The sequence below is a fragment of the Passer domesticus genome, chromosome 16 (genome assembly GCF_036417665.1).
Source record: "Passer domesticus isolate bPasDom1 chromosome 16, bPasDom1.hap1, whole genome shotgun sequence".
Taxonomy (NCBI): domain Eukaryota; kingdom Metazoa; phylum Chordata; class Aves; order Passeriformes; family Passeridae; genus Passer; species Passer domesticus.
This window is the reverse complement of record NC_087489.1, coordinates 9392280-9419782: the sequence shown is the minus strand read 5'-3', so window position 1 is coordinate 9419782 and position 27503 is coordinate 9392280. Positions and strand designations below refer to the sequence as shown.

Sequence of the window (27503 nt, the reverse complement as noted above, 5' to 3'; positions counted from 1 at the left end):
CCCCTCTCCCTCTCTTACCACACTGCCCTGATGCTGACTTTCAGCCCTGGTGTCAAATCTTCTGTCACAAACTCGCAGTTGCAGCTTTTGTTCTCATCAGGAATGTCTTCTCCAGGGAGGCTTGCTTCTGGGTTTGGGACGGGGAAGGAGAAACACAACACATTACTGTTTCCTGTGCCAGTGCTGCACAAGGAAAGATGAGGCAGATCAAAAACAGCAACCCCAGGGGAAGCGGCAGAGAAGCCTTTGCTGAGCATCCAGATGAGAGCATTTCCCAGGATGTGCTTAGGTGACATTCAGCAGTGCCAAGTGCAGCTCTCACCCATCCCTATTATCAGTGAATCCCAGTATCATTTGGGTTGGAAAGGCTCTCTAAGGTCATCAAGTCCAACCATTCCTCCAGCACTGCCAAGCCCAGCCACAAAACCATGTCCCCAGGTGCCACATCTAGATGTGTTTTAAATCCCTCCAGGAAGGTGACTCCACCACTGCCCTGTGCAGCCTGTTCCAGGGCTTGACCACCCTTTCAGTGAAGAAATTTTTCCTAATATCCAACCTAACCCTTCCCAGCACACCTTGAGGTTATTTCATCTTGTCCCAATGCCTGACTTTTCCTTTCCCCGTCCTTATACACAGAAATGCAAACATCATGGGTATTAGAAGGGGTTTTCTTGCCTCTTCTAGTCATTATTGACAAGTTTGGGTTGGAAGGGACCTTTTAAAGACCCTCTAGCCCAACACCCTGCAATGGGCAGAGACATCTTCAACTTGATCAGGTTTCTCAGGCTCCTCCAAGCTAAAAGACTGGGAGAGGAAGGAGTCCCGACACCTTGGCTGGCAGCTCTGCCCTTCTTAGGTGGGGAGGGAGAGGATGTTTGGGCCAGCTGGGAATTTAGGGTCCAGCAGGGCAGCCCAAGCCCTCACCTTCCGAGTTCTGCCGCGACGCCGCTCCCTTGATGCGGAACGCTTGCCGGGCTCGGCTGCGGTCTCCGAAGCTCCAGCTCTTGGGCACTTTGCTCGGGCTGTCCTCGATGCTCTGGTCAGCACTGGGGGACCTCCTGATGCCCTGAGCCTGTGGAGAGCCTTTCCCTTTGGTGCCAGCACCGCGGGGACTGGAGAAGACACGATCTTTCAAACTGACCTTCTGACTGTTCAGAGAAACACGTTGAAACAAAGACAAAAAGGAGACAGCAGGAGGAGTCATTCTGGAAACCACGCAGTCCTTCCCCACCAGCCATTAGAAACCAAGAGCACTTCCAAGCAGCAGTGACATGTAGCTTTGCTGTTGGCTTTTTTTTTTTTTTCCAAAATGTATTTTTTATTTTTGTTTTAAAGAAAGCATTGTAGAAATGTTTCCGTCATCATGAGTGAAATGGGAATGGTTTGTAAGAGAGAGAAAATAATGAGGACTTAAACAGAAGCCCCTCATGGGATGCCAGGGCTGGCGGGACAGAATGACATTAACAATGAGGTTATGATTCCTTAAATCACTGATCGGCTCCGATCACGAGTTAGGAAGCTTTTCTTTCACAACTGCCTTCCAAAACACTATGGCTAAAAAGAAAATACCAATTAAAAAAATCCCAAACCACCATCTTAAAACTTTTGTGAAACACTTCACTTCTGGTGCTCAGATCTGTCCTTTCCCTTTCTTCAGCTCCTGTATTTCCTCCCTCTTAAAACATGATTTTTCCCCCCTTTATATATTCCAAAGAATTCCTCTTTATCCAGTTACATATTGAAACACATAAACACAAACGCTGTGCAACTCCTTTGTATGCTATAAAAATCCCATCTAAAGCTATCTGCCATCTCCCTGGAGGTCTGCTATGGCTGTCCTAAACATGGAAACAAAATTTTAAAACTCCAGAATATGCCACTTTCATGCCTTTTTTCCTAATAGAAACTTTGCAATTGTGGTTGGAAAAGAAGGTCTCTCCAGAAACAGAGACCTCACTGGGAAACAGTGACCACCCAGGTCTAATTAATTTCCAAATTCTGAAATTTGCATTTAAAGACTTTCACCCAAATGAAGATGTTGAATTTTCATGTGAAAATTTAAAAACAAAGAGATTTTGTGAATCTTTATGAAACCACAAACTTTATAGAGACAGCACTGAGGAAAGCAGACTGCAAATACTTTTGGATCATTTCATATTTTCTTAATAGCAATCAATGATTAAACTCCACTGATTAGAGCTTGGACTACCAGTGCAAGGTAGTTGCACAAAAAGCCAATATTTTATATATAGGAATATCAAAACTGAGTGAAGGCAGGGATTGAATTCCCAGCATTCTGTACCATTGCAGCAGCCACTTATCATTCTGCTGCCAACTCTCTGCCGCAATTTGCGGGAAGAACATTTCAGAAATTTTAATTTCCACATCACCAACCAAAGACCTGCTTTTTTTTTTTTTTGGCGTGTCTTTCAGCAGCACCAACTTAAAAGTCAGAGCCCCACGGCCCTTCTTTGCCTTCAAAACTGGCACGAGGTTCCTCAGTGAGAACTTGGCTGCTGGTTTTGAAGGAAAGCAAAGCGCTGCTCCCTTTTCCCAGCCGCCGGCTGTTCCCTGCTGACAGGAGCAGACACCAGCTCCGGCCAGCCAAGGAAGAAGATGTGACTCGAGGACACTCAGGGAGCAGATTTGTCGACTAAGAAGGTGCTATTTTTACAAAGTCACTTTACATTGCAAGACAACAAACGTTTACAGGGAGAGAAAGGTGCTTAGGCAGAATTTTGCAGAGTTTTGTGGGGAGGGCATCCCCTGGGCTGCAGGAAAGGGTTGGCTGCGGCCACAAGCTCAGCAGCAATTTCACATTGAAAGATGGGTTGGAAAGAAAATAAAATTTGCTCATGACCAAATTAAAAAAGCTGAATTATTCCAATTAAAGATGAATTTTAATTCAGGTAAGTGCTGGGGATTGAATTTCCAGTGTGGTGCCCATCTGCAGGGTCTGTCTGAAAGCCATGGGATCAGCAGAGCTGAAATCCAGGTCAGAGGTACAAATCCACCCAGGATTCTGGGAATAAGCACATGCCTAAACACCTTTCTGGATGTAAGCCTTCATTACTAATGCTACCAAAACCATCATACATAATGTGCCAAAGGTTTAAAGGAAATTCTCACTCTGAGTTTCTTGGATTAGAAACCAGATTGAAATTTCATAATTTGATTCTAAACAGGCCAACTGGATATTTTTTCTTTATTTATGCTGATTTTACAGACTAATATTTCTTGAATCTACTGTGAATCTACTGTGAATCTATTTCTTGAATCTACTGTGAATCTTGAATCTACTACTGTGTTTCAGTAGTAGTATTACTTTGAATTACCTTTTCAAAAAGTAAGTTTTATAAAAATGCTTTAGCAACACAGCAAAATTCAGAATTCAAAGTGATCCCTTTGTGCCCTATCCTCTGCTGAGTTTCTCCCATCACCAATCCCAGCATAAAACCAGTTGCCTTTCACTGAGTATGGCAGCGCCTTTTTCTTGGAGCCTCTTTTCCATTCCCACAACAAATGTGCTACAAATGTTTGCAGGAATCACAAAAAGCAAAAAAGAAAGGGTTGAACTTGGTGAGGGATACAAGCAAAGAGCTTCAATCCTGAGAGCATGAGGAGCAACAACTTTAAAAATCTCATAGAAATCTGATGAACAATTAAGATTTGGGTGGGTTTTGTTCCCAAGTACTCACTAAGGAAAAAAACCCAACACTTGATGTAACTTCTTGGTTTTAACATAGACGACACGAGACATCATGAACAACTAATAGAATTTTTCCTTCTGCCATGCAATTCCCTCATTGGAAATGACACCTGGAATCACATGCAAGTACAATCCCTGCAGAGGAGGATGCTGTTGGGGTCTGCAGGAGCTGGTAGGAAAAAAAATCCCAAAGAAATACAGACATACATAGGGATATATGTTGTCAGCTAACCCAAGATCATGTTCTCACTCAACCAGAAAGTCATGCAGGGGGACATAGAGTGCCTCAGAGAGGTGGTGTTGGGATGTCACTCCAGGATGGTAATGAGCCTCAGCTGAGTGGGAGGTGTTGGTGACACGAAGGTGAGGACAGCAGGGACAGATGGACGCTCACAGTCGTGACAGCGGCGCGAGCATGGGCAGGAGCTCTGCTCGTGCCAGGGGAGGGAAGGGAAAGGGAACTGTGGCTTTGCAACCAGAGGCACAGATTAGGGGAAGCCACAACAGCCCATCAGGTTTAAATCACAGGTTTAAATCAGGTTGTGATTTAATTCTAAGTCCACTCCAAATGGCACCTATGAAAACAGATTTGATAGCAAAAAATTGCCTTTCCAGGCTGACTGTGACGAAGGTTTATAAATATTCAGGTTTTGACTTGAATTTAACAAAGGATAGAAACTGAGCTGACTTTTCTCTGTTGCCAGTCAAAAAATGAGAGTCCATGCTGGAGAAACTGGATGATGTTCACTGCTTTAGCGGGCTTTGCATTTTGGTTAAGTCCAACTGCCCAGCACTCAGCAGAGAAAGGCACAATTACTGACCTTCAAAATGAGCTACCATCAGCCTCCTTAGGATGCCAGTGGTTTAAGCTCCTGTTTGAAATGCTCTGGTTTGGGGTTTATTCCAGTTCTCTATAGTATTAAATCAGCACTTTAAAAAAAATGTGGACTCATTACATTAGCAGTAATTTTAGATCAATAGAAAGTATCAGTTGTAAGGTCTTGTCATTGATTTTAAACTATGCTTGAGCCATTACTTCATTTTCTTCTCAGCTAGCCAGAATGAGTCTGACTAGCACAGACCCAGATCCATCTCTGCATCCAAACTCAACCAGTATCAGTGCTCATCCTTCTGAGAAGCTGTGGCCAGGAGAAAAAGGCTGTCTCCTGATGGTAAATGAAGGGCTTTTTTTAAATCAAGAGCTTGTGTTGAGCTTGTGGCATATGAGAACAACTCATTAAAACCAGGCAGGAGTGCCAGGAATGAATGATGGCCTTTGTGATGGCCTTATCACAAGGCTCCAGTCTGCTTGCTGCTGTGAGTAAGAGGCAGACAACAATTACTGGAGACATGAAGGAAAGGAAAATAAAACTGTGTATGCAAAATTTACCACGACTAAAACAAAAATCAAGAGAGGGCCTGGCTCAAGCCTGGTTGTCTTCCAGTGATTCCAGAAAAAACATTGCTGAAAGATGAATTCAGCCTAGAGAACGCAGTTTCTAGAAGCAGAAAAACCTGGGCGTAAGGGGAACAAAACATCAGCCAGTGATCCTGTCACAGTGAGTAATCCCTCTCCTTTTCCTCATCCACAGCCACAGTGCTAGACTTGGATGGGAGCCACTGATGCTGTGATGGTGAAGACTGGAGTTGCTCCATCCCTGCAGCCACCCCACAAGCATGGAAAAGCAGAGGGCCTCGGATGAGTGAAGGGACAGTGGAGCCAGACTCACGTCTGTAACCTTTGCTGTCCTGCAGCATTCTGTTATAATCACCCATCTCTTCCTAATTCCCAGCCCTCTTCTCCCAGACTGATGCTGAATGCTGTCAGACGCCACATCAGCCACATTCTGCATCTTCTCCCAGCCGTTTGCTGTTTGCCAGCTCGGCTGTTCTGCATTTCGGGAGCAAAGCAAAGCAGCCAGGCTGCACCTCCGAGCTGGCTGATCATTCCCAAACCAGCCTTTAAGGAACCTGCTCCACCCAGAGCCACAGGGCAGCCAAGGGCTCTGCAAACACCTTCCCTTCACTGCTCTGGGTGCTCTTCCCACTGTGAGGTGCCCTCGTCTCTGAGTGTGCCAGGGAAGTCTCTTACAAAGCAGAATATGATAGAGCTGATAATCTGGCTTGGTGTAGTTACATTACTGTCTAAAAATGAATGTGTTATTGCATTTATTGACTAAAGATCATTGGTTTAGTACATTAAGAAACCACAGCTTCTAAGGAGTTTCCTATTAATTTACCTACATTGAGTTTTCCATGATTGCCTCATCGTGTGCTGTTATTTCGTTATGTGCATCCTAGATGAAGGCTTTTAGCACTCAGCCTGAGCTGCATCAAAGTGCTGGCATCTGCCCCAAGAATTTGTGCAGTGGGGATTGGTGGCAGACACCCAAGGGTCCAGAAAAACAAGATATCTGAATTATTTTTGCACCCCTTAACAATTAACCCACAGTTCTACTAAAGCACAGGGTGTATAACGTTCAGGATGGATGCAGGTAACAAAGATGCTCTTGTAGCTACTCCAAAGTTCAAGGCTCCTTTTTGACTGGAAGAACCACAATCTGTCATCCTTCTTTTCAGACTCTCCAACAGATTAAGAAGATATTGAGGTAACACTTTGTTTCATCCTCCCTTTCCCTTGCAGAACTCAAGACAGGGGAGATGAAATGAGGACCACAGTGGGAAGGAATTCAGTAGAAAACAGAAAAAATTACACTGGCTCTAGCAATTAAAAATCCATGCCTAGTAAGACATGCAAGGAAGACATTGAGATCAGAGTGGCTGATTTTCTGGAAAACAGAACTAGACACGAACAGATGAGAGGACAGATTATGAATAGCACTGCTCATTTTCATCTCTGCCAAAAACAACCTCAGTGTTAAGCAACTAAGAGGAGGCTTTCTCTGTGGAGAAGTCCCTGCTCACACTACACCTCCGCACATAAGACAACCTCACCTGGCAAACGGAACCACCATAGAAGTCAGGATCATTTTTTCCAGCTAGACTGTTGACAAAATCTTTGCCATTTGTCTTGAAATGCTGCCTGTGCAACTGATGATCACCCAATATTTACCCACACTTTTCGAGACTAACCTTCAAGGAAGGACATAGCACCACCAAATATGTAGCAGGAGGCTGACTCAGAGGTTCAGGCTATTTATCCAGATGTAAAGGATTTCCTACCATGGAGAAACTACTTTTTATGAACCCTAGATCATGCCCCATTCCTCTTTGTTACCCATTCAGAGATGGGATTTACCACTCTACTTCTGAGCACCTGGTACACGCAAACCTCAGCCATGAGTCCTACCCTCTACACTGACAGAGAATAAAAGAGCCAGCAGGTCAAAAAATAGCAAGAAAAGAAAAGATACAGGTTGAAACAATTAATGAAGAAAATCAGAAATACATATACTGTTAGAGCTGCGGTTTTATACTTTCAGAGCTGTAGTTTGTTGGCTTTCTGAGGGATACAGAGACTGGTGATTTTGAGAATTAAAACGGACTCCAAAAAAGAGCATGCAAAAATCCGAGTTCACAAACATGCGGCATCACTCAGTGCCCTGCCACTCCTGGGCTGTCCACCTGCCTGGCTGTGGGGCGAGGAGCTGGGGGGTCCCCTGCCAGCATTCACAGCATGCAAACTCTGGGCAGTGGGAGATCAAGAAGGTGCATGTCTGCTGCTGAGGAGCAGGGGTGGGGGCAGAGACTCTTCTAGTGCAGGTGTGGAAGTATTTATGCACAAGTAAGATAAGATCTATGTGTCTGTGTATATGGCTAAGGGATGCTGGTTGGGAAGTCCCTGAAAACACCTAGCAGTTGTCAGCTGGATGAAAAAGATGCAAACCCTGCTCGTACAAAGCCCTGAGCTAAAGCTGTCTGTCCCCCTCGGGGTCTAGAAACAGAATCATTCACAAGGCCAATGTCAACGCTCAGGGGAGCCCTGTCCCCTACGTCTGGCGGGACAGGCTGAGATTAGTCCTTCTCTAGCTGCGTAGTAGAGGTGCTAGATAGGCAAGCTGTGGCTTCCAAAGGCCACCAGGCTAGGAGAGGTCAATTTGTCACGGTCAGAGAGCCAAAGGAATGGTGACTGAGCAGAGGCAGGAAGCTGGTATTTCTCATGCTACTAAGTGGACATTGCTGTACAGCACAAGTCAATTTGCAAGGATTCCCTGGACCTTGAGGAGGGATGGAGAGATAAGGGAGGAAGGGATCTTTTTAAAAAATAAAAAAAAATTAAAATTTTTCATTTTCTTGTTGGGTTTTTTTTTTTGAAAATTGTCCATGATTTTTTTAACTTCATTTCCTGGCCTCCTCCCTTGCTGAGCAGACACTGGCTTGGCTAGCCCAGCCCAAATTCCCCATCCTCATCCCTTTGCTTCGTGTGCTCTGCACAACTGGCAGCCAGGGAAGGCTCTAATTTCGGGGCGGGCAGCGGGGAGGCTCTTCCACCTTTTTTTTACTCATCTAGTACCTCTATTAAGCAGAGAAGTGATCAGAACGGGTGGTAGCAGGGTAGAGGGAGAATGAGCCGTGCAGCTTTTGATTAGTTTCGTGCGACGCATTTCCCGTGGTACCTAGAGTTTCCTGAGCAGCATCCGCATAGTGACTCTCTGCACGGTTTGCTTTTACTGGAAATGAGGGGAGAGTAAAAATTAGACCTGGAAGCAAATGCCAGACAGGAAACTTTTGATTATGGACTCTGGGTTTAAAAGACAGGTGTTTTGAGGGCCGGGTTCATGACAGGATTGTTCTGTTTGAGTGTTCAGTGAGGTAAAAAAAAAAAAGTAAATCAAAAATCATGAGGGTTTCTGAAATTTGTTTCACTGTAGTCAGTAAATTTAATTATTAGACATGAGGCATTCTGCTCATTGAGTTGGTGGTGTCAGTTTATCTACAATTAACTGTAGGAAGATTTTTCATCTGTATTGGAAACAAAAAAATACTCTGTTCTTCCTCTAAATATATTTTAAAAACATAATTTTTTTCAAGTTGTGTAAACCATGAAAAGCCAAAATTTTAACTTGTTTTGTCAAATAATATCCAAAAAGCACAAATTTCTTCTTTTTTTTTTCCCCAAAAAAAACTACTTTGAAAGAGAGCTAGTTAACCTGTGAATTATTTGGTATGGAAAATACCATTGGATTAAGCCTGGCATTAAAAAAAACCAAAAAATACATAAAAACAGGGTGTGGTGCAGTCCCTTATGGGAAGGGAGTTGAACACTTGTGTTCACATATCTGGTTTTTGTAATGGTTTTCAGACAGGCCCTACCACTTCTGGGGAGTTGCTGACTTTGAGGAGGCACCACCACAGCTCCATCCCAAATGGCTGCTCAGGCACTGCCCTGCCAGGAGATCCCCACCAGCACCAGGGTCCTCCACGCCATGGAGCAGCCCTCTACCTGTGGAAGGGGAATGACGTGGCCCCATCACCCCACCAGGCCACCAACCACCAGCAGGCAGCTCTTGCCGAATTCAGGGGCAGACTGGGAAGGCTGAAGGGCATCAAATCCCAGTCTTATTTTACACTTGAGTTGGGTAATCAGAGGAGCTCACGGGCAAAGCATCCCATGCAAGCTCAGCTGACACCACCCTCGGCATCCTGGGGACTCCTCAGGTGTCCACAACGGGATCCTGCATCCCCAGGTAGCCCCAGGGCCAGTGGTGCTACCAGGGCTGTCCTGGAGCTGGTGTGGGAGTGGGATATTGAGCATGCAGAGCCTCAGGGAGACACATGGGTTTCTCTCCTCTCAGTCTCCTCTGCAGTCCCTCCAGAAAGATGCAGTTCCTTCCGTGCAAATAATCCGCTCCCCTAAAGGCAACTGATTATTTCCAGATTACTGTCAGTCCCAGCATGAGTCTCTGACACCAGTTAAATTGGTTAGCAGGCCAAACACCAGCCCAGGCTCATGGGCCCATGGGCTTCCATGTTTGACCCTGGTTTCCATGGGCAGTAGAGGTTTGGGACACCTTGGACATCCTTGGCTGGATGAGCAGGGGCCCACTGAGTCAACCAAAGGCATCCTCCAGTGCGTACAGAAGCCTTAATCACACCCCTGAAGAGAGATCTTGGGGTTGTGTGTATCTCAGACAGACATATACACACACTGAGAGAGAGATATACACACAGATAAACACACACGGTACAAGGACCCAGCCCAGCAATCACCCAGTACAGCCAAGGTCCTGCTGAGCTCACTGGGGCCAAGGACAAACCACAGCTGAGAACAACCCTCCAAAGAGGTTCCTCTCATCACCTACAGCACTGAACTCATGCTGGACAAAGTAATCTGAGTTTTAGCTTCCCACTTCCCTGGAATCCTTCTGTTTCTTTTTCTCTGATATGAATGTGTTATTATGATCATTTGGTTCATTAATTTTTAGTTTCTCACCCAATTGTATTTTTGAAAATGCAAGAGGAAGAAATGTGGTCGTGGATGCCTTCAGATGTTTCTCCAACCATCTGTTAAAGAGCATCTGAAGCTCACATTTCATACAGAAGCCTCCACAGCCCTGGTGAACCATGTGTCTGTCTTTTTGACATTACAATCAAAGCAAAACAAACAGAAATGAGATGCCACAGCTAATTTTCAGCCTGATTAACAGAAGAGTAATCACCCCCCATTACCGCTCCGATCTACTGTCTTTCTGCAGCAGGAGGGGTGAGAAAAGCCCTAGCACAGAGCAGACCCCCTTCCCTGGGGAGAGGAGGGAGAGTGGATTTGTGTTTGGACCCTGCGTGGCAGCAGTGTTGTCCCAGAGGTGGGATGGGTCCCGGTGCCCTGGCAGCACAGCCAGCCTGGGGAGGGGCAGGGGGCAGTGCCTGGGGCAGGACACAACACCCAAAGTGATGGGCAACAGGAGGCTCTGAAAGCATTTGTTTTTTTAAAGGGAGGAAAATAAAAAGGGGGGAAGGGGTACATGGCATGTAGGAAAAGGCTGGCATCTCTTCTGCTCATCACAGCCTAGGCTCCACCTCTGGGGAGGTGAGCTGCTGGCCCCCAAGCGAGACAGCACAGAGCGTTCCCAGCACTCGGATGGGGATGCAGACAAGCTCGTGGTGGAAAAACAAAGCAGAAACCATAGAGAAAGGACATAGCCTGTCTCTCAGATCAGCTGTCCCATGTTGTGCCAAGACTAAATCAAAAGCCACCCAAGAGAAAGTCCAGGTGACCCTGAGCCTCTGTCGCACTGACCCCATCACCTCCTCGTGCCCTCCCAGCCTGGGCAGCAGCTCTTCCAGTGCTGTGTGGGCAGAAATCAACACTGGGGTCAGAGGACAGGACCCCAACAGCCAGGATGCTCCCTGACCTCACAAGACAATGTTCATCCTGCATAGCATAATCCCATATGCCATGCCAGCATCCCTTCCCTAAATTGAGATATTATAAGGTGAAAAATAGTGAAAAAGCTCTTTCTGTTCCATTTGCTGCAGGGCGTTTGGGGTGTATTGGTTATGGAAAGAAGGATATAAGAAATCAGCCACTCCCTACACATCACTAAAACAGGAGAAAGATCCAGCTACCTCCAGGTGTAAGAATGTTTCCTTACAGCAACGGAAATGCAAAGTGGAAAATCCTTTCTCAGCTGAAGCAGCAGAAGTGTGGAGCTGGGATCTGATAAGAGAGACAATTCATTCCCAGGAGCTTCCTGAGTGAAGCATCACCAGCAAGTGGGTGATTAACTGTCAGGTGGGCAGAGAAACAGGATGAGTTCTCTTTTCTAAGGGCAGGATGACACACTGAGCATCACCGAGAGGCTGCTGGAAATTCGAGTGGGTGGAAGATTTGGGATGTGAATGTAAAAGACCCAGAAAATTTTATTGGGGAAAATAGACAATTTGGGCCCCCTTGAACGCAAAATTCCTTCCTGAGAGCTGAGGCATCATCAGATGGAAGGAAAAGGACAGTGGGGACAGGTAGAATTGGTATTGCCCTAACAAATCAGAAGGAAGGAGCTTTGGTGCTGCCATGGCAGCAGAAGTGAAGGATATGGAATAAAACTTAAAGCTCTGCACAGCAGCTGCAGACCCTCAGCTTCAGCCCTCCTTGGGCTGGGGTTTAGCAACAAAACCCATCGGTGTCACAAGAGACAGATGCACCACAGGAGCAGGAAACAGCACTTGGAAATGACTCTGATGAAGAACCTATAAATAGTAAAAACTACTCTGAAAAAGCACAAGGAAGGACTATTTTTATTTCGTTCTGTGACATAAGGTTGAGAAAGTAGAAATGATCAGGGAAAAACCTGCAACCTCTACGAAGAAATATTGTACTCAACTTCAGGTGTCAAGTAAATAAATATGAACCCTGCAAAACAGGACCAAAATTCAAAAATTAAAAATAAGGCTAGTGACTCAGAAATAAGACTGTTTAGTCTGATTAGATTGCAGGGATGCTGTCTGGGTAACCCTGTAAGGGACTGTCAGACCTCAAGTTTCCTTGGCTGTGGAGCAGATGGGGCTGAACAGGGATTCTGTCTCATTGCACTGTAAGAAATGTGGGTTTACCCTTTGATGCATCCAAAGTTTACTACTGGCTGAGGCAGGGCAGCAGAGCAGCCAGACCCTGGGATCAAATTCTGACCCTGCTGATGCCACAGGCAGGTGGCCAAGATTTCAGACTTGGTCTGGTCCCAGAGAGCCATTCCCAAGTAATTCTCCCTGCTTTAATAATGCTGGATGGAGGCTGCCTTCACTTGAGCTACACTTAAGCAAACAAAAAAAAACCAAAAAAAACCAAAAAACCAAAAAACAAAATCTGGATAGTTGAAACATGATCTTGGAGATTTGGGTTATTTGGCAGGAAAGTAGATGGAGTGCTACAAAAGGTTCTGCTTGCAAAGAAAAGCTCAAATGAATGACAGGGAAAAAAGGGGGGTGGGGATAAGGAGAAGGAAGGAAGGAAAGATAAAATTTTCCACCCTTTAGTCAGCAGTTATCTACCCAGATATCTTTGGTTGGCTGTTATGCCAAGGAAAAATTAGCTTCTGGCCTCTTATAAGCTAAGAGGCATGGCAGAGAGGTACATCTGCAGAATGCCAGGCTCTAGCTGTGCTTCTGAAAAATATATTCATTGTTTACAAAATTTAAGCTGTGAGCTGTGTTTTGAGGAATGAGATGGAAGATCAGAAAGCCAAGCAGATGATCTCCACTGATCATCAGTTTGTGTCTCATCAGCCAAGAAAAAAAAAGATATTCAGTTCCAGAATTATTTTTTAAAAGAACTGGAAAATACAGGATGAAAAAATCCCAGAATTAAATATTTCTAAGTGGATGAAGAGTGTCCTAAAAGTATCCCAAACACCCGCCCTGCTGCTTTCCCTGGGAGTTGTGAACGGAGAAAAGCTCTGCCACAAGTGAGATTTACAGCTGCCCTTGGAAGGTGCTCGCCACGATCCAGAGCACGCTCTGCACCGTGGGCTCGAGGCGTGGAGGGAAGATGGAGCAGGGAATGTGCCTCCTCCCCGGGAATGGGGAGGGCACAGGGTGTCTCTGCCATGCCACCTCGTGCCGTGCCAGAGAGCCCTCCTGTGTCCCAGGGAGCAGCAGGTCCAGGCCGTGCCCCGCAGCGAGAGGAGCTCAGGAGAAGTTGCCAACGTGGTGACGTGGCGATGGCTTCGTGCTCCCCACGTCACCTCTGCCCAGCACGGGGGGCAGAGACACAGGCAAAGCCTCACCTGCCCCTGGGCACGCACTGAGCCTGCGTTAAACCGAGTTACTCAGCTATAACCCCAGCACCAAAATAAAATAAAGAAGCGTAAACCAAAGCCCTGCTGTCACCCCCGTGAGTGTCTGCCAGCTCTGCCTGTGCTGCCACCACTCTCCACACCCCCCCAGCCTCACTGCCCTGCTCCAGCCCGAGGCAGACTGGAGGGAAGATATGATTTAAGGTCCAGCATACACGTAGATACATCGGACTGCACAGCACAGGAAAAGCACGGTAGTACCTAGGAATGCTTCCCTCGATGGTGCCACGACATGGTACACACACGCACACACACAGAAATCTACAGGGAATGCATGGGGATGGCGTGTTGGCAGTGATACAGACCTTGGCGATGGTTCGGGCTGCTGCTCTTTCCTTTAAACAGAAGCAATAGTACATTAGCATGGTGTCAGGTGGCAAAAGATGTTGCTGCTTCACTGTTAAAACATAACGAAACGACAATACCAACAGTACAGCTAAGTGGAAGTTGTGGACAGAAGAAAGGGAAGGAGCACTTAATTCCTGGAGTTTCTGGCCCGGACAGAAGATCACTGGAGACTCACACAACCTCAGAGAAGACACATACAACGCACAGGGTTGAAGATTTCATCCCAACCCATCCTTGTGCCTACGCACCACCGAGACACCTGAGGGTTGTGTGATTTGTGTGAGCACAGGAGGACTTCTGTGGGCTCAGAGAGCGGCCCCCTTCCTTTGGAAATGCACTGCCCTCATGTTTTGCACATGGGGAAGGGTTTGAATGGCTCCCATGACCTAGGTGCATTCGCTTTTCCTCCGTGGCCATGGGGACAGAGCTCATGTCAGATCTCTGAATGCACGGATTCACGCCGGGTGCTGGGATTGGACATGGGTGGGAAGGAGCACGGACCCCTTCCCTGGCATCCTGACACCCCAGGTGGGGTTCATGCCTCCAGAGTCTTTGGCAGCTACTTTACCAAAGTAGTTGGCAAAGGTGACATGGAGGGAGTGGGACACCACAGTCTGTGTTTGCAGTTTCGTATTGAGATCCAAAACTGGATTGCCCTGAAAAATCATTGAGGACAAAGTGAGCTGAATGCCTACAAAAGGGCAGCCAGGACACTGCTAAGGCCACACTGAAAAACACCCCTCACCTTCACTGAGCAGGCATTGTGGTGGTATTTCCCTCCAGCAATGAGGAAAAGCTGCTCTGATTCACAACTCCTACACTGGGGAATGGTGTTTAGTGGGGCCCTCGACCAGCCCTGCCCCTGCAGCCCCCCAGAGAGGGAGCAGACAGTGTTTTCTCAGCAGATACAGCTCTGCCTCCCCTAACACAGGTGCCCTCTGACTGTGATGCTGCAGCAGCCCTGCCCCTGATGCTGCTCAGCAGTGACCACTGAGACCTGCAAAGAGCCTGACCCCTCTCCCTCAGCTAAAGGCAGCAGCCTGGAGACAATAAGAAAAATCTCCTTCCCCCCACCTCTGCTTCTTGCTCAGAAAAGCTTGGAAGCCCAGCCTCAGTCACTAGCTCAAATACTCACATTTTAAAATTTTCAGGCTGACCCAGGGGTGTATTTGTGGAGGCACACAGCCCAGGGCTGGCCCTATCCCACAGCCCAGGGCTGGCCCCATCCCACAGCCCCAAGCTGGCCCCGATGCCCACTGGCACCTCTCCATCCCTCCCAGGGTCTGCACACTCCCCATTCACCAACAGGGCAGCCTTGACGGCTCAAAAACCCCAAGAATTCCCCTTCCCAAGCAGAGGGTGAAAGTGCAGGACTCCTGCCCTTCTGGGGGATTCATGTAAGCCCTTCCACAGCCCATTTAGCAAAAATGTCTCACTGCTGCAACCTTGCCTGCTGTCACTGGAGGGAACAGAGAATGAATTAACACATCATGGGCCTGAGTGTCCTCTGAGTGTGGTGAGGAGCAGAAAGGTCAGAGGAAGACTGGGATCACTACCTCCATCAGCCCCTTTGAGAATATGGCTTTGAGTTGTCAGTCAAGCACCGTGACATTGCTCCAGAGCCAAGCTAGGCTGAAGAAATTCATGTAGAGCACGGGAGAGGGGCAGGGAGGAGGTCACTGAGTGACCCATGTGGGACCAGCTGTCAAACCTCTTTCATCTTCAAGGATGTCCATATGCAAAAGGCAGAAAGGAAAAAAGAAAAAAAGGAAAAAAAAAGAAAAATATTGCAAAGTGTGTGCGTTCCAAACTCTCTTAACTCTGCTGCTAACCTGAATGTCAGTCCCGACTTGCTCTTCAGGTTCCTCAGGAGCTCCAGCTGGTTCAGAGGAGGGATGAGTCTAGAGGGAGAAAACAACAGGCATTAATATCCAGACAGAGCTGATTCCAGAGCCTCCTGTCTCGGTAACTCCCCCTGCTGCCCCATCCTTTCAACCAGAACCAGCTTTGTGCCACCAACTGCAGCTGGGGGACAGCTCAGGAAGGATGGAGAAGGGTTTGGCTGCTACTTCCAACAGTGTCCTAAGGCAGAGCAGTGGGTAAGAGAGAGAAAGTGACAGCGAGAGAGAGAGAGAAACTTGTCTGCACCACTGGATTTTGAACCTCCCCAAATCCAAGCAGCTGCCAGGGTTCCTGGGCAGCCCGGTGGTGTTTTGGCAGAGCTGTAGTCTGGAAGGTTGGCATTGCTAAATGGAGAGAAACTCCAGCTTTGGGGGGAAATAGGAAAACTCAACCCTGCTGCTCTTGGGAATGTGGGAAGGCATGGGAAGGAGAAGCTTGTGGAGCAGAGAAAACAAGGACCTGGGGCTGGGAGCATCCCAGGAGAAAGAGCCGTGTGCTCCAGGGTCAAGTTTAACCAATTCCCTTCTCTCCATGGCAGGTTTTGCCCTAAAATGAGACAAAAATCTTGTGTCACTGCCTTCCAGAAAACATAGGGCTTCCTTCCCTTCTCAGTTAAAAAAAAAAAAAAAAAAAAAAAGAATCTGACAATGGAAATCCTGGTAAGAATTAAAAATCCAGTGAACAAACATCCTGTGGCCAATCCTCCTTTTGTGTTTAAAAGCCACATCCATTTGGGTTTTTCTCTGAGACCCTGGGAGAGCAGAGATTGCTATAAATATTTAATATTGATTAAATATTAGGTTTCAACCAAGAGAAACATGGGATGGAGGTGTCAGGGGGAGACTGTAAAAAATGAGGTTTCTATTAAAATAAAGGGAGAGATATTCATGCCCGCATTCTTTCAGTCATGATGAGACCAATAGTTTCACACTTTAACTAAAAAAAATCCAACTCAACTGGAAAAGCTTCTTCTCTGCAGGCACAAAACTTATCCTCAAAACCACAGTGGTTCAGCAGAGATTTTGTGTTCACAAGATTGAGGCAATCAGAAAATTTTCCAATTCTAAGTATGAAGAAAAGAGTAAAAATAGGCCTGAAAAATTTTGGCTCAGCTCCCCAGTCGCTTCCATCCAGAGAAAAGCACATCCTGATCTGCTGAATTAATGATCCTCTTCATTCCAGACATCAGGAAGAAGCTGACCTTGATGCAGTGGAGCTGTGCATGAGTGCTGGGCTGTCACCTCCCTTCAGCTGGGTTTGGAGATGCATTCCAGGTTGGCAGAGGTGGTGCATAAATCCAGCACAGGGTGTACTCAGCAGGTAATGAAGGGTGCACAGCTCTTCTTTGGTGAATCAACTCCCCAGGGAGGTCCATACCCAGCAGAACACGGGAAAATCACCCCATTTTCTCCAGCTGGGATTGCAAATCCAGGGCTCTCACTGGTGGAAGTCTCAGATGAGGAGCTCATTAGTTCAAAAGATTGGAGGACTTAGGATTCCAAAAGGAATGATTTCTTTTGCATCAGCCCATGGTCTGCAGTGTGCTGAAGGGCCACCACAGATGCTTCCATGAGGAAGTACAGGCACACAACAAACACAGAAATTCACAATTTCTGCAGTTGGTTCATGGGCCTGGTATGCAAGGTGGAAAAACCCAGTATTTTAATGAAATAATTATCATCAAAAATGAGTGAAAACATATACTTGACCTGCAATTTAATCTCAGCTAAGTGCTCAGCCTAACCTGTCACTGCAAGAGCAGCTACTGCACCACACCATTTTTCCAGAACCTTAAAAAACAAAAAAAAAAAAGGCAGAACTGTGCACAGCTCTTGAACTGAGCTTTGCTGCGGAATGCTGGGTGCACAGCACCCTGCCCTGGGCACAGGGGACACAGGTGCCACCATGCCAGGTGCAGGAGGAACCTCTGGCTGGGGCTCCTCGTGTTTTCTCTCTCTCCTCCTGGTCCGTGTGTCACTGGTTAGCAAGGGAAGCGCGTTCCGGTTAAGGGGGAGCTGGCTGAGGAATGTGCACACCACGGGACACACACAGCTCATGCCACCCACCACAGCAACACTTCTGAGCTGCTGCAGGTCCCCCCAGCTGCCTCCACCACCCCTCCCAGTACAGCACAGAGAAAGGCCGCGCTAACTCCAGGTGCCGGCTCCCGTATCCGCAGGGAAAGGAGGATCCGCTGTTCCTGGGAGCACAGAGAACTGTTCAAGCATTAGGGGACAGGAGGGAGGTCATGCCTCGGGCCAGGACACCACCAGAAGCCCACAACACGAGGAGGGCAGCAGCACACGACACGGTGGGAGCTACACGGACACACCACGACACGCTCGCGGACGCCACGATGATTTTTTGGAACAGTCCCAGGATGAACAGTTAAGGAGACGGTGACAAGGAGAATGGTGCTGGAATGGGATGGGAACCTAAATGAGCCTCCATGCAGTGCTGGAGTTTCTATGAGCAGCCAATTTTTGCCCTAACCTTGACTTTATGTCTCCAACTGAAGCCGTTTTTCATGACTAAGAACATTTGTGAAGCTTATAAAATACTTCATTACAACAAATGGAACAGAAGAGGCACATTCTTATTCCTCTCCCAGTAGTAGAAAAATGTCTGATTCTCAAAACAGGCTGCTGTTCAGCACAACAGGAAAATATATTCTTAATATTATACTTGCATTCATTGATGCAATTTGCTATAAATTAAGCACACAGAGCAGTAAGTGTGATTTACTAAGGCTGTAAAACTTGCATCTGTGAAAACTGGAACTGGGTTTCGAAATCAGACACTAAATCACATCAGCTCTAGTGGCATTACTGCATCTAGAAAGGATTTAAACTGCTCTAAGAACAGAGCTTGGCTGCAGTCTTGAAATGAAAGTCATTTATTCCCCATCTTAAAATATTAACTTGACTACACCTTCAGATACCCATCTCATATAAAATACTCCTGTGATTTGCAAATCTACTCTTTTCTGCAGAACCTGAGATAATATTATTTATCATTAATCTTACACAACCATATCCAGGACTTTGCATTTGGATTGATCCCAAAAGGTTAAGCCCCAGATTGAATAACTGTGGCTAATAACTGCTTAGCTCTAGGTGGGTCTTGGAACTAAAAACTGAAATGGAAAAGTCCTGCTGAGATGAAGCATTCTTTCAACAAAAAATCAGACTAGATTACTCGAAGAAATGAATGATATATCAGTTTAGCATCCCAGATCTTTCTCTTCTCCAGGTTTTACCCTCAAAAGCAGGCACAGCTGCTCTGGAGGCTTTATTCTGTGCTACCACTGATGTGCCCTGTGGTGCCACCACACCAGCAAACTCAGTGCCAGGTGGGCACAACTCCTGCAGCTCAGAGCCAGATAAATGACAGAATGAAGGATGGGAGAAGAGGGCTGGAGAGAGGGAACACATGGGACTGAGGGCAGAGGGCAATGGAAGATGAATGGGGATGTTTTCTTGTTAAGCATTGCATGGATCAGGGAAGGCTGGAAAGACCATCAAGAAATCATCCTTAACAAAGCAAGCTTATCAAGCACTCTCCCCTTCTCCTTCCTGACATCATCATTTTGGCAGTTTCCCAACACTTGTGTGTACCAATAGCTAAAATGTACATGGAGGTGCAGGGGTTAGTCTGTAGCAGAAGCAGGGCATGTCTACTTTGGGCTTTCACTCATTCCTTGGGAAAAAAACTCATCTTCAAAGGTTTCTGGCTCTTTTTTTTTTTTGTTTGTTTTGTTGTTTTGTTTTGGTTTTTTGCTTTTTTTTAAATTCAAGGCTTTGCATGTTACAGTCCCAAATGAAGAACAAGGAGTGACATGACACACACTTTCAGAGTCACATGCACTTCATACCTGGAGGCACCATACGTTTGCGTTTGCGTGCTTTTCAAGTGTTTTCACCAAAGAAAACCAAAGGGGTAAGAGAAAGAAAAAACAGGGGGGGAAGTTGGGGTGGAGGAGAGGGGGAAAGAAACAGAATAAAGAAAATTAGCATATGAACGAAGTGTGTCCCCAGGAGCAGATGCTGTGGCCAGGCTCACAGGTGGGCACAGGAGCATGGACTGAGCTGGCTCCCGCTGTGGCTGGCTCAGGAGCCATGGCACGCCCGTGTCACCCTCGGGGACAGGCAGCTGGCACCTTGCTCTGAGAGCAAATGGGCACCACGGGGCAGGGAAAGTGTGGGGGCCTCCCAGAGACCTTCCATGGGACATCCACAGCCCTTTGCTCCACCAGCCAGGGACACACCCTGGGCTGGGCTGCTGAATGGCAGGATGTGCCCATGGGTTTGGTTTTTTTAGTGAAGGCCAATATATGATAGCAGTTCAGAGCAGGGCCCTGCTCTCATGAGTGACAATAAGAGCAGATTTTTTTCCCAATAAATCCAGTGGCTGATGCAGAACAGGTTATTTATGATGTCTGGGTGCACCAAGCCAAGTCGTGCATCACAACCCAAACCACACCTGCACACACAGAAGCCCTGTGTATATTTCAGAATTTGGTTCTGCCACATTTTGGATTTGAAGATGAAATCTGGGATCTCTCAGAGGCCACCATATTTTCCCCCAAACAAATCAGAGTAGCTCTACTGCAGTGATTGGAGTGATGCTCTGGAGCCATATGAGCTCCTCCAAGGCATGTGTAACAATTTTCTCACATCAAGCAGCCAAGCCTTTCCAGAGATGCCTTGGGAAGAGAGATGAGCTAAAGGCACAGGCTCCTGCTATGAGGAATGAGCAGCTCAGTGTTGAGCAGAAAGGATGCCGAGGCAGTGGTGACTGCAAATCATCCCCGGGCACCAGAGAGGGGATTTTGTGTTCCTCTAGCCCACTTCCACACCACACTGTGCATTGCAGCCACATGTCAGCAGCCACAGCCTTAAGAGGGTGCTGGGCTTGATGTGCTGCTGTGGCCCCAGCAGCAGCACAGGGCTGCCAGTGCCTGCAGCTGGCTTGGGGAAGTGGGGAGGCAAGGAGAGATGGTCAGTGTGAGTGATGCAAGCTGCAGCCAGAACATACAGTTACTCCCTTTTTTCTAAAAAAAAAAAAATCCACTTAATTTATTTGACAGCATTCAAAATATAGCCAGAAGGAGTTCACTGGTTTTTGGTAAAAAAATTTCATTGAGGGCTGAATCCATTGGTGCACCTACAGCTCACTCACCCAGGTGATGTTCACTTGATCTGAGCACAAACAAGAGCTGGGATTTAAGGGAAAAGCTGAGAGTTCAGAGAAATCCATTTCTAAGGAAGCCCAGGGTGACACTGCCGTGTGGGGCTGAGCAGCATCCACAGCAGCAGCCAGCAAAACTGCTACAACCCTGCTGCAAATCTGTCCTGGCTTTTTACTCAAGATAAGAGGCTCTCCAGACTACATTTTTTTCCCTCTTTCTCCTCCCCAGAGTTTCTATTTAGCCTTTTCTGGAGATCTTTAGCTCAGATTTCTTCCTGCATATTAGCTCTGTGGAAATACAGATTCTAACAAGGGGGTTGTGTAACAGGTAATCAAAAGGGTGTCACTGCATGTCTGGCTGCATGGTAAGTTCAGTATTTCAAAGAGCAGTAAAATCTGGCAAAGTCCACTGAAAACAAGCCCTGAGTGCCTGCATTTTGCAGTGGATTTTGGGCCAAGCTCCATCCTCATCCTCTCCAGTAGCTGATCCCAGGCAGAGCTACAAAGGTGCAGCCAGAAGGTCAGGTACTGGGAGGGAGAGTTTCAATGGGTGGGTTTAATGCTATTGGAAAACAGCTTTGCTCTGTTCTGTTGGGTTGTTGTTGTTGTTTGGGTTTTTTAGATAAAATCTTCAAGTTGGTTCATAAATTTCTAGGGAAAAAGCAACCAATCAGACACACACTGTGAATGAATCCAATGAGAACTTACTGACCACCACAATGGGACTTCCAACAGGTTTTTATGATGGGTTAAGAGGCTGGCTGCTGTGTATGAATTACAGGCTAAAGTTTACCCCAGGAAATGCATCCAGGCTGTCTGCCTGAGGGCTAGAAGGCACCAGTAATATGGGAAATCAGGAAGGGATGATTCCTGCAATGGCACAGCCCAGTGCTGGGCCACAGCTCTGCATGGGAGTGGGGAGATGGGGCACAGGGAGCCCCATCACACCCAACAAAACCCCACAGAGCCACAGGAACATCTAACAAACACATCCAACCATTCTACAAACACAGAGAGTCATGGAGAGGCTCCAAAAATACACCAGGAAGGGGCACATGGCCCTGCCCAGGATACAGGGAGGTGTGGGGTGAAAATGAACAGAACATTGTGCATTTTAGCTTCTGAGGAAGCCACCAGGCCCAAAGAGGACATGAAGGATGCAGTGCTTCCCCATGTCCTGGAGGGCTGGGAGGCATGGCAGGGGACTCTGTCCCCAGCTCCATGAAGCTCCAAATCCCAGGAGGCTGTGAACAGCCTGCTCTAACCTGTGTGGTTTCACCATAAAAACCTGCCTGGTGTTACTGCAGGTAGAGCAAGGCAGGTGGGTACTGCTAAAACACTCTGGTGCTCAGCAGCCTCATCCATCACAGCTCCAACATCATTCCCTGCTTGCGTCAACTCCCTGGGATGGATAAATGAGACACGAGAAATGGGAAAACGCTCCCTGAATCCCAAGTTAGTTTTTCTCCTCTTAGAGATAAAAAAGGAAAAGAAAGGAAAGGAGGACCCAGGGAAAATGCACCTGGGAGGGGGCCAGGCTGGTCAAGGGTGGGAGAGAAGTTTGCTGAAAGGTAGAAGGACCATTAGAGACCAGTTGGACCAGCAAGGAGAGCCTGAGAGGGCACAAGGAGCTGCAGGTAGGGTGAGGGTGGTGTTTACCTATGATCCAGGGCAGCTTGGAGGGAAGTCTTCACACCTGGGCACGGCAACTGTCACAACACAATGCAACTACCAGCAGGCGTGGAGAAATAAAGGTGAAAAGAAGAGCATGTACACACACAAAGACATGGGAAGAAAAAAAGAAAACACAAAGCAACACAGAAATTAAAATCAAGTCAAAAAGAAAAACAATGAAAAAATACAAAGCAAAAAAATCTCCAAAAGCAAAAGCATATACCAGCCCTTAGGAAATCAAAATCAACTTTTCAACCAAAAAAAAAGTAAATAAATAAACAAAATTTTATATTCAGATAACAAAAATAACTATGGAGACAGTGGCATCACGAGGAAGGCAGTGGAGGAGGAAGCTGGAGGAGGAGGTACCTGTACATGGGGACGGTGACGGTGCGTTCGTAGTACTGCCAGGTGGAGTGCAGGTCTGTCCGGGACAGGTTGGTGGCATAAAATCTCCAAGCCGCCTGTGCAGGAGAAAACCCAGTGGGATTGTGCACCCAGGCATGGCCAGAACCACCCCTGGGTTTATAAACCTCAACCAACACCCAGTCCTATGGGATGGATCCAGCATTCTGCCTTCCTCTTGATTTGGTCAGTGACAAACTTGGGGTGGTGCCATCATACTCCTGACCATGTGTGTCCAGTTAAAAATGCTGCAGGTCCCAGGCATTCACTGCCAGACTGAGGTCAGGATGGGTGTTGTTACCCATTAAGAAGTGAAAAATGTGGAGAGAGAGGAGCAGGGGAATGTAAAATGACTAATTTCAATTCTCCAAGACATACAACTCGGCAAGCCTTCTGCACGGACATCTGTTCTCGTGAAGAAAATGCTCCCAACTGTACCTTTAAATCAGGATAAATATTCTCTTTGGGGAGAAAAAAAAGGTGAAAACAGACTGTCCTAATGCATTTGTCTTGCTGAGCTGGCTGCTTGCTGCTTGCTGACTTCCATCCCTTTTCTCTCTAGATTCCCTACCACATATGCTGTTTTCCCATAGCTGATTTCCTGGCATTTATTCCCAGACAAAACCAGTCACCAGCTGCTGTCTCACACCTTACACACACACGGCCCCATTTGTCTCCTCCCCAACTTCTAAAAGCCTGTGAAGCCCCCTAAAACCAGGATGGTGTCACCACAAGGCTCCCTGGATGTGACCCTCACCTGGATCAGGCCCGCTGCTGGGTTTCGCCTCTTCTCAAAGTGCTTTTGTCGATGCTGCTCTTGAACCTTCAGAGCAAATCCCGAACCCAAGATGCCCTGGGGAAGAGAACAAGAATTTGCCACTAGCAGGGGTGTAGTTAAGCTTCCACTTAAAAATTGTGGCCAGCTTTCCCTCCAAAGGTTTTTTCCTGGCTCATTTTTTGATTCAGACATAGAAGAAGGAGGGAGCAGACTTTGCTGGCACTCACTGGAATTGCAAATTTTCCAAATGAACCCCAGCATGCTTGCATTCAGCAGATTACCCCCACTGGAATCCTGACCCCATAACACATTGAAATGCACTGCCAAAGGGACAGGGGGAATTTGCTGAAATGGTGTAATCACAGAATAACAGACTGGGTTGAGTTGGAAGGGACCTTAAAGCTCACCTCATTCCGACCCCCTGCCATGGGCAGGGACACCTTCCACTAGACCAGGTTGCTCCAAGCCCAGTCCAGCCTAGCCTTGATGGGGCAGCCACAGCTTCTCTAGGCAACCTGTGCCAGTGTCTCACCACTCCCACAGGAAAGTATTTTTTCCTAATATCCCATTGAAAACTACCCTCTTTCATCTTAAAGCCATTAATTACCCCAAGGAACAGCCTTCTGGGGAAACAAATGCTTTTTATTGCTTCCATAAATATTTGTGCAGAGCCAAATCTAGAGGTCCCATCCCATTTGCTCATGCACGTGATTCCCAAGTTGTGGATATTGAAACAGGCTTTCCATTTTTCTCCCTCATTTTCTGACTCAAAAGCCACAGAGCAATAGAGTCAGGAGGTCTCTTGAGTGCATCACATTGTAGCTGTTAGAGTGCCACCAGCCCCAGGGGCTGGGGACAAGGCCCAGGTGAGCTCAGCACCCACTTACAGCAGGGAGGGCGAAGAAGGAGACGCCGATGAGTGTGAAGGTCGCCGCCAGCAGCCGCCCATTCCAGGTCTGTGGATATTTGTCCCCATAGCCAATGGTGGTGAGAGTGATCTGCAGGGAGGAGATCAATGCCCAGCCCTTGGTCAGACAGCCTCAAAACTGAAACAAGGCAGCCAAAACTCCCACAGCAGCTGAGTGGCACACGAGGAGCCGGGTCACCGCACACCCCGAGCTGTGCGAGGCACGGTGCAGCTCGAGGACCTGGGGCACCAGCAGGGATGGGCAGCTCCACGGGATGCAGAGACACCCCGACACCCGCCCTGCTCACGTGCTGGGTTTCACACCAGTTGGGAACGTTTTGGTGCCTTTTGCTGTCACAGAGAGAGCTGCCATCTGGTGCAGAGGCTGGCGGCAGCTCGGAACCTCCCCCAGGAGGGGCTGTGCCTTCGGCAGGGGAAGCGAACCAGCTCCGTTCCTCCAAACTCCCTCTCGGCAGCTCAGGAAAGCTATTGGCATGCACAAAGGCCTGCTGCTGTTTATTCCCAGCCTTCCCAGCAGTGCCCATCAGCTGGTCTCCACTCCCCTGTTAGGCTGAGAGGATGCATTACAGCTCCTTCACACCACCTCATTTAGAGATGGGTTTTGTGCTATTGCAGTGCACCAGGAGAGAGCTGGCAAGCTGCTGTCTATATTTTGGGGAAGGACACAAGAGATTTGTTGGAGACAGAGTCTCTTGAATTTCAAACAGCAGAGAAAGACACTTTTTCCCATTTCAGTCCATGGACATCACTAGTGAGAAATGCTGGCTATTCCCCCAAGGCTTCCAAGAGGATTTGGAGAGCCTGGGACGGGATGGTCTGATTAAAAACATCTTTGAGAGTTCTGATCCCAAAGGCTGTCCCTGTCACACATGGACAGCCCTGGCTCCAGGGATGAGAACTGACACCATGCTGATGTGGCATTGGAAACATGCATTCCATTTAGAATAAAAAATCACTTTTACACAAATGGAAGTAGGATCCCAAAGCGCCTTTTAATTGGGCCCACTAAAAGCCTTATCAATTAGATGCTATTTTGAACAAGTGGTTAAAAAATGCATCAATGTGTCCAATCCTTGCTGAAACACAGACTCAGAGCAAGGCTTTCTCCATAATCACCACAAAGCTGGTTTACAATATTTTTGTAATTTCTGTAGACAACAAGAAGTGTTGAATACACTAAGAAAAACCAAGAGATGAGCTTCTGAACCTGAAATTTGGTTTGTCCCACTTCTCAACATCTGCTCATACTGGATCCATGAGCTGGACTCTGATAAAAACTGTTTATTTTAATGAAGTTCGATTTTTTTTTCCTGAACTTCTCAGTGGCAAAACAGTCTCAGAAGCAGAAGGGATAAATCTGCCCATGGTTCTCCCCAGACTGAGCTCTAATCTGGGCTGTCACTTTTCCTTCATTGTTTATTTTCTCGTTATGTCAAATTGGGCTTTGTTTTTATTTTTCTGTCGTAACTAAGGGGCTTGAAAAGCAATTTACTGCCTCTTTGCCTTTGTTGGAATGGAGGAGCTGCTTGATCAGCCGATTCCTCCCCAAGCCTGTTATTGGGATTTGATCAGATCGGGGATTTTCATTACATGCTTTGTAATCAAGGCCAAACTAGTGATGGAGCAGAAGAACAATAATGCAAGAAGATTAGAATGTCATTAATTCTCTCTTTGTTAATCGGGTAATCCAATAATGCACATGCACACACACACACAGAGCGAACCACAAGTACTGCCCTTTCAGCAGAAATGTGATGGGGAGTTCTCGCCCCACTGGAGCCTTTCTGCTACTTAGGCCCTATTAATTTTATGAAATTTATTCCAGGGTATTCGACAGCGCCTTGCCCAAGTGCAATTTAAATAATTAAAGGGCAGCAATACTTGTCAAAACAATGATCAAAGCATCCTGTGGTGTGGGATCTCTTTCTGACCTGCCTCTGTCACGACAGAGCTCAATCCCACGACGGGGAGCACACCAGTCCTCAGTCCCCTGCAGCTCCAGCCAATTCAGAAATGTGATCCCCTAACAACTTCTATGAGGTTTATGTAAGAAAAAGAGCTAAATGGAACAGCCTGAGGCCATTTAATAAAAATGTTAACTAAGCACTCTCTAAGTCGATACCTCACGTAAGTGATAGAAGATGGAGGGTTAATGGACATTTTATTTTAATAACCAGCAGCTGCTCTATGGAAATTACTTACCAGACCCCACCAGAGTGCATCTGCGTATGTATCAAAGTGCTCATTTTCTCCCTTCTCGGCCAAGTACACCAGGAAAGAGGCCAGGATGAGGCACAGGAAGCCAATATACCAGGCAGTAATCAGCTCCTGTGAGATCATTAAAAGAAAGAAGAGAATAATTGCAGTCCTAGTGTGCATCTCCAAACACTGAGTTTCTTGCTCGCTGCTGGATCTGAACTTTCCCTGCACTTGTTTAAGTTTTGGGGCTTTGGCTGGAGATCAGTGATGGCACTTTCTGTGATGGGACCGTGGCTCTGCCAGGCCTGAAGACAAAATCATCCAAACACACACAGCAAATGTGAAAGGGGGTGTTAAGAGCTCCATTATTGTAACAACTGGAACTGAGAATTTATAAACTCTGATAATTCCCCAGTTCACACATGGAAGTGGAGTTGAAACTGAAATAGGAACCCCCAGATCTCTGGGGATTCTACTTAGGGCAGGTCCAATCCACTGAAGGAGGAGCTGTGAAGTTGGGGTCTGGATGGACTATCCCCCAGATTTTAATTCAGAATTCACAGGAGTGATTATTTTTGGATTAGGTTAGTGCAAGGGTAGACAAAGGAGACACACAAATTT

At 47.0% G+C, this 27503-nt stretch overlaps 1 protein-coding gene across 16 annotated transcripts in view; it reads right to left on the bottom strand.

The window, feature by feature from the left end:
• KCNQ2 (potassium voltage-gated channel subfamily Q member 2) overlaps positions 1–27503 on the bottom strand; it is a 73567-nt gene that overhangs the window by 20532 nt on the left and 25532 nt on the right. For 2 of the 16 annotated variants that reach the window (XM_064391843.1, XM_064391832.1), the window contains exons 5-13: positions 26886–27011; positions 24643–24753; positions 23735–23830; positions 22942–23036; positions 19583–19612; positions 15639–15707; positions 13764–13793; positions 925–1148; positions 19–127 (exon numbers count right to left, since the gene is read on the bottom strand). In XM_064391843.1, coding sequence (XP_064247913.1) covers positions 19–127; positions 925–1148; positions 13764–13793; positions 15639–15707; positions 19583–19612; positions 22942–23036; positions 23735–23830; positions 24643–24753; positions 26886–27011 — 890 coding nt within the window. Of the gene's footprint in view, positions 1–18; positions 128–924; positions 1149–8183; positions 8341–13763; positions 13794–15638; positions 15708–19582; positions 19613–22941; positions 23037–23734; positions 23831–24642; positions 24754–26885; positions 27012–27503 lie in introns of those variants that run through there. The other 14 variants (XM_064391828.1, XM_064391827.1, XM_064391831.1 and 11 more) reach the window with 14 other exon arrangements.